We start from the raw sequence: 12,706 nt of genomic DNA, 5'->3' as shown, positions 1-12,706 counted from the left end.
GCCTTGGCGGAGGTCTGCGCTCTCCGAGTGCTTTTCTAGTTTCATAATAAATGGCAACAAATCACTTAAAAAAAAAAAAGAAAGAAAGAAAAAAATCATTCGGGCACTACTACATAAGTAGCACTGGGTCTTTATGGGTTAATGCTGCAAATCTGATGTTTTCTCACATTTTAATATATTCTAATGCTAATAAAAATTGATTTAAAAAACTGTCAATTACAGCCTAATAACAATTCGCAATTAATTTACACTTTAAACATGTTACAGCAGATCAGGTTTATCAAGAAGGTGAAGATTTATCCACTGGAGAGACCACTGTGCATGACAGGGTTAAAAGACTACGACATTATTCTCATAATACTACGACTTAATTCTCATAAAATTATGACTCTTTTTGTATTCGACTTTATTCTCATAAAATTACGGGTTTTATCTCAATATTTTACGACTACTCTCTAATGTTTTTCCCGCCTGTTTTTAAATTACGTTATTCTTTTAATATTACAGCTTTATTCTCGAAATATGACGACATTATTCTCATAATATTACGACTTAATTCTCATAAAATTATGACTCTTTTTGTATTCGACTTTATAAAGGGTTTTATCTTGATATTTTACAACTTTATTCTTTGTTTTTCCCGCCTGTTTTTAAATTGCGATGTTATTCTTTTAATATTACAGCTTTATTCTTGAAATATGACGACATTATTCTCATAATCTCACAACTTAATTCTCATAAAATTATGACTCTTTTTGTATTCGACATTATTCTCATAAAATTATGGGTTTTATTTCAATATTTTACGACTATTCTCTAATGTTTTTCCTGCCTGTTTTTAAATTACGTTATTCTTTTAATATTACAGCTTTATTCTCGAAATATGAAGACATTATTCTCATAATATTACGACTTAATTCTCATAAAATTATGACTCTTTTTGTATTCGACTTTATAAAGGGTTTTATCTTGATATTTTACAACTTTATTCTTTGTTTTTCCCACCTGTTTTTAAATTACGATGTTATTCTTTTAATATTACAGCTTTATTCTTGAAATATGACGACATTATTCTCATAATCTCACAACTTAATTCTCATAAAACTATGACTCTTTTTGTATTCGACATTATTCTCATAAATTATGGTTTTATTTCAATATTTTACGACTGTTCTCTAATGTTTTTCCCATCTGTTTTTAAATTACGTTATTCTTTTAATATTATAGCTTTATTCTCGAAATATGACAACATTATTCTCATAATATTGCGACTTAATTAGCATAAAATTATGACTCTTTTTGTATTCGACTTTATAAAGGGTTTTATCTTGATATTTTACAACTTAATTCTTTGTTTTTCCCGCCTGTTTTTAAATTGCGATGTTATTCTTTTAATATTACAGCTTTATTCTTGAAATATGACGACATTATTCTCATAATCTCACAACTTAATTCTCATAAAATTATGACTCTTTTTGTATTCGAGATTATTCTCATAAAATTATGGGTTTTATTTCAATATTTTACGACTATTCTCTAATGTTTTTCCCACCTGTTTTTAAATTACGTTATTCTTTTAATAGTATAGCTTTATTCTTGAACTATGACGACATTATTCTCATAATATTACGACTTAATTCTCGTAAAATTATGACTCTTTTTGTATTCAACTTTATTCTCATAAAATTCCAGGTTTTATCTTGATATTTTACTACTTTATTTTTGTGTTTTTCTTTTCTTACGTGGCCCTAATCGGCCGTCGTACAAAAACTGTCCTTTATGTGACTAATTCTACACACAGGAGTGAAAGGTGTGTCCAGTTCAATATAAAGTGTCAGTTTCCTCTGAAGGAATGAGTCAAATGTTGAGTTAGTAAAGCCTCAGACAGACACAGGGTCAGTGTTAAAGGTGGGACTGCAGCTCCATCTGGTGGACACTGAAGGACACGTCCTCTGTCTGTCCGCAGTCTCGTCTGGTGGTGAAAACAGCTCTGAAGCTGCTGATCGTGTTTGTGGAATACGCAGAATCCAACAGTCCTCTGCTCATCAACGCTGTCAACACAGTGGACGGAAACAGAGGTAAACACAACAAACACACACATATACACACAAGTATACACAAATACACACAAATATACACACAAGTATACACAAATATACACAAATATACACAAAAATACACAAATACACACAAATATACACAAATATACACAAATACACACAAATATACACAAATACATACAATATACACAAATATATACAAATACACACAAATATACACAAATACACACAAATATACATAAATATACACAAATACACACAAATACATACAAAGATACACAAATACACACAAATATACACAAATATACACACAATATACACAAATATATACAAATACACACAAATATACATAAATATAGACAAAAATACCCAAATACACTCAAATATACACAAATATACACAAATACACATAAATATACACAAATACACACAAATATACACAAATATTCAAATATACACAAATATACACAAATACACACAAATATGCAAATATATACAAATATACACAATTATGCACAAATATACACACACTCTTTTGGTTGAGCCTTTCAGTTTAAAGGGAAACAGGCTGTGGATCGTGTTGCATTATGGGAACAAACGTCAGGATCTATCACTTTGAACAGAACCCAGTTATGAGTTAATTAACGGACTGTAATTACAAACAAAAACAGCTGAGTGGTAAATAGTAAACAATTTGTTTATGCTGTAGGTGTGAAGCCGTGGAGTTACGTGATGGAAGTCCTGGAAGAAAGAAACGGTTCAGACACAGAGCTCCTGATGTTCGCCATGACGCTGATAAACAAGGTAAACAAACGCACTGGCAACGAGGTAAACAAACGCAGTGACTGAGATAAACAAACACACTGGCAAGGAGGTAAACAAACAGACTGGCGACGAGGTAAAGAAACGCACTGGCAATGAGGTAAACAAACACACCATGACGCTAATCAACAAGGTAAACAAACACACTGGGAACAAGGTAAACAAACACACTGACTGAGGTAAACTAACACACCATGACGCTAATCAGCAGGGTAAACAAACACACTGGCAACAAGGTAAACAAACACACTGACTGAGGTAAACAAACACACCATGACGCCAATCAACAAGGTAAATAAACACAGTGAATGAGGTACACAAACATACTGGCAACAAGGTAAACAAACACACTGGCAATGAGGTAAAGAAATACAGTGACTAAGATAAACAAACACACTGGCAAGGAGGTACACAAACACACCATGACGCTAATCAACAGGGTAAACAAACACACTGACTGAGGTAAACAAACACACTGTAAACAAAGTAAACAACCATGCTATTAACAAGGTAAACAAGCACACTGCCAACAAGGTAAACAAACACACTGTCAGTGAGGTAAACAAACATACTGTAAACAAAGTAAATAACCACGCCATTAACAAGGTAAACAAACACACTGTCAACAAGGTAAACAAACACACTGTCAGTGAGGTAAACAAACACACTGAACAAGGTAAATGCACTGAGCGAGGTAAACAAACACTTTCAATGAGGTAAACAAACATACTATCAACAAGGTAAACAAACACACAGTCAATTAGGTAAACAAACACACTGAACGAGGTAAACAAACACTGTCAACGAGGTAAACAAGCATGCTACTAACAAGGTAAACAAACACTGTAAACAAAGTAAACAACTGCGCTGTTCAAAAGGTAAAAAAAAACAAAAAAAACAAAACACCGTTAATGATGTAAACAACAACACTGTAAACAGCTGAACTCTGCCTAACCTTGTTGGTCCTCAGACCTTGGCCGTCCTCCCAGACCAGGACTCCTTCTATGATGTGACGGACAGTCTGGAGCAGCTGGGCATGGAGACCATCATCCACAAACACATGAACAACAAGGCCACGGAACCAGACCTGCGCACACAGTTCACCACCTACGAGGTCAGACACACACTGTCCACTGGGTGAACGTGTCTTTTGGTTGATCGTGTCCTTTGGTTGAACGTGTCTTTTGGTTGATTGTGTCTTTTGGTTGATCGTGTCCTTTGGTTGATCGTGTCCTTTGGTTGATCGTGTCCTTTGGTTGAACGTGTCCTTTGGTTGAACGTGTCTTTTGGTTGAACGTGTCTTTTGGTTGAACGTGTCTTTTGGTTGAACGTGTCTTTTGGTTGAACGTGTCTTTTGGTTGAACGTGTCTTTTGGTTGAACGTGTCTTTTGGTTGATCGTGTCCTTTGGTTGAACGTGTCTTTTGGTTGAACGTGTCTTTTGGTTGATTGTGTCTTTTGGTTGATTGTGTCTTTTGGTTGATTGTGTCTTTTGGTTGATCGTGTCCTTTGGTTGAACGTGTCTTTTGGTTGAACGTGTCTTTTGGTTGATTGTGTCTTTTGGTTGATCGTGTCTTTTGGTTGATCGTGTCCTTTGGTTGAATGTGTCTTTTGGTTGAACGTGTCTTTTGGTTGAACGTGTCCTTTGGTTGAACGTGTCTTTTGGGTGAATGTGTCTTTTGGTTGAACGTGTCTTTTGTGTCCTTTGTCCTGCAGACGGCCCTGAAATACGAGGACGGAGACATCGACGACCCGTCGTCTCACCTCCGTAAAGAGCGTCGTAAACCTGCCGCCGGTGAACAGGAAGGTCGGAGGAGTCGCCGCTCCTCGGCCCAGAACCTCCCTGACCTCCTGTCCTCCTCCACCTCCTCCTCGCCCTCCATCTCCCCCGCCATCACGCCCACCTTCCTGTCCCCATCCTCCGTCAACACCCCCGTGTCCCCCGCCATCTCCTCCGCATCGTCCTCCAACCCTAGCAGGGCCTCCTCCCCGCTGACCTCTGACCTCGGTAGCCCCTCCTCCAGCCCCCCGGGGTCACAGAGGTCGTCTCCTGTGCCGCACGGTGCCGCCAACGGATCAGCGCCGGTGACCGCAGAACCGGAACCGAAGGTGCCGCTGAGCCCGTAAGTTCAGAGTGTTCCTTTCGAGCAGCGTATGACGTTAACCACCATTTTTTATTCAAATGTGTCAAACCTCAGTGAAAGCCGAATTATCACTGATCCAAACATCACTCAGGCCTTTTCGGAAATTTTGTCGCTAAGTGCATTGTGGGAAGCAAAAGTGGTTTCTCAAAGATTCAGGTAAAAATTGAACCAGATGTCTCCAGCGTAAACTCCTCCAGTCCACCAGGGTTGTTTTCCAGAATGAGTCTAGTCGGTGGATGGAGGTAAGGATAGCAAACACACTGGCAACGAGGTAAACAAACACACTGTAAACAAAGTAAACAACCACGCTATTAACAAGATAAACAAGCGCACTACCAACGAGGTAAACAAACATACTGTAAACAAAGTAAACAACCACACTATTAACAAGATAAACAAACACACTGGCAACGAGGTAAACAAACATACTGTAAACAAAGTAAACAACCACACTATTAACAAGATAAACAAACACACTGGCAACGAGGTAAACAAACATACTGAAAACAAAATGAACAACCATGCTATTAACAAGATAAACAAACACACTGGCAATGAGGTAAACAAACGCACTGTAAATAAAGTAAACAACCACGCTATTAACAAGATAAACAAGCGCACTACCAACGAGGTAAACAAACATACTGTAAACAAAGTAAACAACCACACTATTAACAAGATAAACAAACACACTGGCAACGAGGTAAACAAACATACTGTAAACAAAGTAAACAACCACACTACTAACAAGATAAACAAACACACTGGCAACGAGGTAAACAAACATACTGAAAACAAAATAAACAACCATGCTATTAACAAGATAAACAAACACACTGGCAATGAGGTAAACAAACGCACTGTAAATAAAGTAAACAACCAAGCTATTAACAAGATAAACAAGCGCACTACCAACGAGGTAAACAAACATACTGTAAACAAAGTAAACAACCACGCTATTAACAAGATAAACAAACATACTGAAAACAAAATAAACAACCATGCTATTAACAAGATAAACAAACACACTGGCAATGAGGTAAACAAACGCACTGTAAATAAAGTAAACAACCACGCTATTAACAAGATAAACGAGCGCACTACCAACGAGGTAAACAAACATACTGTAAACAAAGTAAGCAACCACGCTATTAACAAGATAAACAAACACTGGCAATGAGGTAAACAAACGCACTGTAAATAAAGTAAACAACCACACTATTAACAATGTAAACAAACACACTAGCAACGAGGTAAACAAACGCACTGAATGAGGTAAACAAACACACTGTAAACAAAGTAAACAACCACGCTATTAACAAGGTAAAATGCTCTGGCAACGAGGTAAACAAACGCACTGTAAACAAAGTAAACAACCCCGTTATTAACAAGGTAAACATGACAACAGGGTATAACAGAGGCACGGAAGCTGGGTCGGACATTTGAAACCTGTTAAATTTCACTTTCGGTTTTCGGTAGTTATGGAGCCCCCCCCCCCCCCCCCCACCACTGGTCTCCTTCACTGTACCAAAAACATCAAAAATGTATCAAACCAAAGACCCCATACCAAATTAAAATTTTTCTGTATTGTTCCACCCTTAACAGACAGACTAATGGATTATTGATAATTAGGATGTGACGGAGGTTGGACACATTTGAACAAAAACTTACGATGAAAGTGAATACGCTGCTTTAAATAGGACTTTATAACACACATTGAACAAATAGAACATTGAAAACACAAACTGAGATTAAATTAGATTAGATTAATTAGATTAGATTAAATTAGATTACATTAGGTTAAATCAGATTAGATTAGTCTGATTAGGTTCATACTGTACTAGAATTTACAAAGATTTCTTTTTCTTATGTGTCAGATTAGATCAAATCAGATTAGATTAGATTAGATTAGATTAGATTAGATTAGATTAGAGTACCAGGTCACAGTATATTGTGTGTTGGCCATTTTCTATTTCATTTCATTCAACTAAAGCACTTGAACAAAACACACTCGTAATTTCAAATTCACAAGTGGAGACGTTCATCTCTCCGATAACACCTGAAGGCAGCATAATTCATGACACTGATTGTCTTATACAGACAGTGTAGAGGATGATGTCAGCGTGATTCTTCCTTAGTTGAAAATATCCTGAAATGTGAAAAGTGGAAGCAGAGTAATAATAACAGGTCGACCCCTGGGCTGCACTCAGAGCTTTACCAAGTTTAGACCGACACAACGAGGACGGAACGTGTTTTATTTGGAAACGGTTTTTCTCTGAGTTCAATCAATAGGAATGTTTGTCCTGTGGGTACGTTAAAGGTCCACACATGACTGTGAGAAACAGCAGAGTCTGAGGAAGACGTCATGTGTGTGGAGAAGGAATATGGTACTATTGATGTAAACCCTTTAACCCCTGAGCCCTGAGTCCAGGTAAAGGTTCTGCTGTGAATCTGTGTCTGTTTCAGGTTCATTAAAGCTGCTGTGAGTATGTGCTTGTGTTCCTTTTCTTCAGTGGTTTAGTTTTACTGTGTGTTTTAGGGTCAAAACAGGTGGAAGAACAGAAAAAGACAAAGAGAGGAACTGAAGTTTGACAGGTTTGGACTGAATAAGGCACTAGAATGAACATCAATAACAGATTTAGGATGTTGAACATCAACTGTGAACTGGAACACACTGAACAACAAGGATTTGAATCTGGGCCCAGTAGGTTTAGTTTTGTCTCTTTTTTCCTAAATCAGTTCAGCTGCTTTTTGACACCTGTTGAACTCCCTAAAGCAGTTACACAGTCCAAAAAAAGAATAAAGTAAGCAAAAAAAAAAAAAAAAAAAAAAAAAGGCTAAAATATTTACAAGATAATAACATGAAAGATATGCAAAAAATGGATTTAGATTAAGAAAAAAAAATAGAATAAGTTTTATAATTTCTTCCCAGTAGTTTTAGTTTTGTCTCTTTTTTCTAAATCAGTTCAGCTGCCTTTTGACACCTGTTGAACTCCATGAAGTCGTTCCATTGTTAAAAAAAAAAAAAAAAAAAGAATAAAATATGCAAGAAAATGATCAAAAACAGCCAAAGTGATCAATAAAATGAACAAAAATGAATAATAAACCAACAAAATTATATCTAATAAAGTAACATGAACAAAATAAGACAAACTGAACAAAATTGAAGAAAAAAAAATTAAAAAAACAACCAAAAGTAGGAAAATAAACAAATAAGCAACTAACTGAACAAAAACAAATATAATACTTACAAAATAATAAATTGAATGAAAAAATATGAAAAAAAAGTGACTAAAATAAAATAAAATAAATTAATACAATAAGCAACAAATATTTGATTTTTTTTTTTTTTTACTTTTATTTAACCAGGTTGATCCCATTGAGATGGAGGAGATTACATGGATAACACAGCAGTGGTATAGTCACATAGTTACAGTTTTACAATAATAAAAGTATTTGCAAATATAGAAACACCATAAAGAATCAGTGGAAACATTTCCAGACCAACAGCCTGTTTGAACACTGTCTTTAAAATCAGTCAAATCAGTTAGTGTTTGGAAATGGAGCTCAGACTGATGGGATTTCTGTCCTAATTCTGTCTTTGTCTTTGAATCAAATTGTGTCTTCAATGGGTTCTTTGGTTCTGGTTCTGTTTGGGTCGTATTTGGTGTTGGTTTCCTCTGTCATAACCTGGTGTTTCCCCTCCCTCGCTCTTCTCTCTCCCTCTCTCTCTCTCTCTGTTTTCCTACTGTGGTGTTTGGTCCACTAGGGGTCGCTCTTTCCTCAGTCATCACATGTCGGCTCTGGGTCTGAGCAGAAAGTCCAGACTGTTCTCCAAAACCAGCTCCATCTCAGAGGAGCCTTCAGCCGCCGGCAGGTCTGTAACGGAGCTCCTGATCTCAGATCTGTAAATTAAACAGACCCATTAACAGGATCAGGTTTCAGTCATGATTTAGGTTTTTTAGTTTTAACAGTTCACATTAAGGTCAAATCTATATATCAGGAGGAAACTTATCATTATGGGGGGGTTATACTGTGTGTGTCACAAAATCTTATATCATAAAATGTGACTGTCTTTCGTTTTTGTATTGTACTTTTGGAGATGCACAATGAAAATACATTTAAAAAATTAAAAAAAAAAAAAAGGAGGAAACAACATCAAACTAACTGAACTAAATGTGAATGTAGATAAACACAGATACATGGATACAAATCCCATATCAGATGTTTTTTTTTTTTTGTTTTTTTTTTCCTGAATATCGTAATATTAGAGCAGATGCATTGTTTTTTGCATATTGTGATGCATAGTTCAGGCACCTCTGTCTTCATGTCCCTGTTGTAAACTCATCACATAAAGTTACCTCCAGCAGGAAGAACAGATGAACCTGTCTATTATGAGCTGATAGTTTCCTCTTGAACATATTCTTTAACCTTCTGGAGCTCCTCTGATCAGGTCAGTCTGCTCTGACTGAGTTGATAAATGAGGCTTTTTATTCAGATTATTAGTGAAAAATAAGGATCTGTGTAATTGGAGCTGTTTATCATGTTTTAACCATTTAAGCGCCAAAGTTGTAATATTGCAACAAGAAACATAACTGAATGAAACGGACAGCTTTTTGAAATTTGTTATCAAAATTGAATATAAAAAAACAAACCTCTGGTGCCCAAAGGGTTAATTATAGAAAACCAGAAAAAGTTAGCAGACCTGAATATGATACAACCTGAATAAAACCTGTGTTAATGTGGATTATGTTCGAGTTTGTTAGATGATTTGTTATGCTATGGTTTGCTATGTTGTGCTATGCTATGTTGTGCTATGCTTTGCTATCTTATGCTGTGCTATGTTATGCTATGCTTTACTATGCTATCCTATGCTATGCGTTGCTATATTATGTTATACTATACTACACTATGCTATGCTATGTTATGCTGTGCTATGTTTTGCTATGTGATGCTAGGCTATGTTATGTTATGCTGTGCTATGTTATACTATCCTGTCCTATGCCATGCTATGCTATCCTATACTTTGCTATGTTAAGTTATGCTATGCTTTACTATGCTATGCTATCCTATGCTATGCGTTGCTATATTATGCTATATTATGTTATGCTACAGGGTGGGGAAGCAAAATTTACAATGAACATTTAGTTGTTTTTTCTCAGCAGGCACTACATCAATTGTTTTGAAACCAAACATATATTGATGTCATAATCATACCTAACACTATTATCCATACCTTTTCAGCAACTTTTGCCCATATGAGTAATCAGGAAAGCAAACGTCAAAGAGTGTGTGATTTGCTGAATGCACTCGTCACACCAAAGGAGATTTCAAAAATAGTTGGAGTGTCCATAAAGACTGTTTATAATGGAAAGAAGAGAATGACTATGAGCAAAACTATTACGAGAAAGTCTGGAAGTGGAGGAAGCAACAAAAAAACGTACCAAAGCTTTTATTAAAGCTCTCAAATCCAAAATCCTAAAGGATCCAACCAAATCTATGAGAAAAATGGCAATTGAACTTGAGGTAGACAACAAGACCATTAGAAATGCAGTAAAATATGATTTGAAGATTAAATTCTCATGACTTTCAATAAACTAATTGGTCATACACTGTCTTTCAATCCTTGCCTCAAAATATTGTAAATTTTGCTTCCCCACCCTGTATACCACACTATGTTATGCTGTGCTATGTTTTGCTATGCTTTGCTATGTGATGCTAGACTATGTTATGTTGTGCTGTGCTATGCTATGTTATGCTATCCTGTCCTATGCCATGCTATGCTATCCTATACTTTGCTATGTTATGTTATGTTATGTTGTGTTATGCTATGTTATGCTATCCTATGCTTCGCTATGTCATGCTATTCTATGTTATGCTATGCTATGCTTTGCTATGTATGCTATCCTATGCTATGCAATGCTATATTATGCTTTATTATGTTATGCTATACAATGCTATGCTATGTTATGTTATGCTATGCTATGCTATTTCAGTGTTATATTATGTTATCTTATGCTATGTTATGTTATATTAGATGTCATTTTACTATATTAGCTGGTGTTCTTTTGTTGCTACAGACCACTTGTTGCTTCAGTCTGTGATTTTCACCATAAACAGACTTTAAAGTCCATCTAAAGGGGCAGGACAGGGGCTTTTATTGTCTTTTATTGCTCATATTTTCGTCTCTCCTGGAGCTCTGTGCATCCAAACGTACATTTGTAGACTGTGTGTCTATTTTGGGATGGATGTGGATGGGTCGTGGCCAACCTGTGGAATGAACTGGCTCAGACCAGACTCTGAAACCCGACGCTCTGCTTTTCTCTCCGTTCTCGGCTTCATTTCTTCTCTTTTTTTTTGTGTGCGTTTCAGCTCGTCTCCGTCAGAACCGTCTCACACCCATTTCACAGCCGAGGCGCCGAGCAACAAGACGGAGACCAAGACCAGCTTCAAGTAAGTGACACTGGGATGTAAAGGAAGCTACGGTTACCGTGACGACCATCTGGGGTTCATCCAGTTACTGATTTACTGATGTTTGGGATGGTTTTTTTTAGTTTATTAACTGTTTTTTTCAACCATCACGTCATTAACTAAACTATTTTTACTGGTCAATGTGTCTAGTTTTACCAGTTCAGTGTTAATTAAACATTTTTCTGTAAAGTTTTATCACTTCTCTGTAGAATTACTGGATCGTTTCTGTGTAACGATCTCAAGATAGCGCTGAATCATTTGATTGTTTTGCCTTTTCGATCTTATTTTTTCACACTTTTCAGCTGTTCTTGAAAACGAAGAAAAGAATTCTAGATTGTTTCTCTGTCATCCGAGAATTTGTATAATCTGTTTAATTCAGAGTTAATGTGCGATTTCTGCATCTTCTCTGAATCATTTCTGTGTCATTTCTTGATCATCTGTGGGTTATTTGTGGATCATCTGTTTTTTTATTTTTATTTCTTGACAATATCTGCCTGTCACCATCACAGGATCATTTTTCATTTTGTCCTTCAGTTATTTATTGATCATTTCTTTTTCATAACGTCTACATCATATGCTTTGTCTAGTATTAGGGATGTGTACAGGCAAGAATCTGGTGATACGATACAAATTACAATACTAGGATCACGATACGATATATCACGATATATCATGATACTGTTAAAAAGGCTATTTTTTGTCTGTTTCTTTTCTTTTCTTTTTTTTTTTTAAATGATTATTTCCTGGAAGAATTGAATTACACCAGAAATATGCACAAATACTAACACATTTTTATTTGATCACAACAGGATCTAATGCTATATCACAAAATGTTCCTGTGTTCAAACTTAAATTATATTTTAAAGACATTACAGTTTAAGATCCTGTTCAAATATTCATATTCTGTTAGTTTAGAACTAACATCAGAACATTATATTTGTGAAATCCCAACAAAGGAACTAACATTATTTAATAACAGAGTGTTAAATAAGAATAATAAATAAAATATAAACAAAAAAGAAAAACAAAAATGAAACTCCACAATATCTGCATTCGAATAATTACCTAAAAATATTGATACAGTACTTTTTTTTTTAAACTTAATTTTTTTTTAGTTTTGCTCATACAAATATACAAGACATTTTACATACATTAATATATCCAATCAAACATCCCCATATGGCACCCATGAAAGAAAAAGAAAAAAAAAA

The 12,706-nt window shown here is 35.6% G+C and overlaps 1 protein-coding gene across 4 annotated transcripts in view; it reads left to right on the top strand.

The window, feature by feature from the left end:
- The window catches only part of fhod1 (formin homology 2 domain containing 1), a 121,472-nt gene that overhangs the window by 73,917 nt on the left and 34,849 nt on the right, over positions 1 to 12,706 (top strand). For 2 of the 4 annotated variants that reach the window (XM_030162093.1, XM_030162084.1), the window contains exons 7-12: positions 1,967 to 2,078; positions 2,770 to 2,864; positions 3,853 to 3,996; positions 4,597 to 5,003; positions 8,794 to 8,901; positions 11,397 to 11,477. In XM_030162093.1, coding sequence (XP_030017953.1) covers positions 1,967 to 2,078; positions 2,770 to 2,864; positions 3,853 to 3,996; positions 4,597 to 5,003; positions 8,794 to 8,901; positions 11,397 to 11,477 — 947 coding nt within the window. The remainder of the gene's footprint in view (positions 1 to 1,966; positions 2,079 to 2,769; positions 2,865 to 3,852; positions 3,997 to 4,596; positions 5,004 to 8,793; positions 8,902 to 11,396; positions 11,478 to 12,706) is intronic. The other 2 variants (XM_030162110.1, XM_030162101.1) reach the window with 1 other exon arrangement.

Source organism: Sphaeramia orbicularis, chromosome 3 (genome assembly GCF_902148855.1).
Source record: "Sphaeramia orbicularis chromosome 3, fSphaOr1.1, whole genome shotgun sequence".
Lineage (NCBI taxonomy): Eukaryota > Metazoa > Chordata > Actinopteri > Kurtiformes > Apogonidae > Sphaeramia > Sphaeramia orbicularis.
This window is presented reverse-complemented; position numbering and strand designations above follow the sequence as displayed.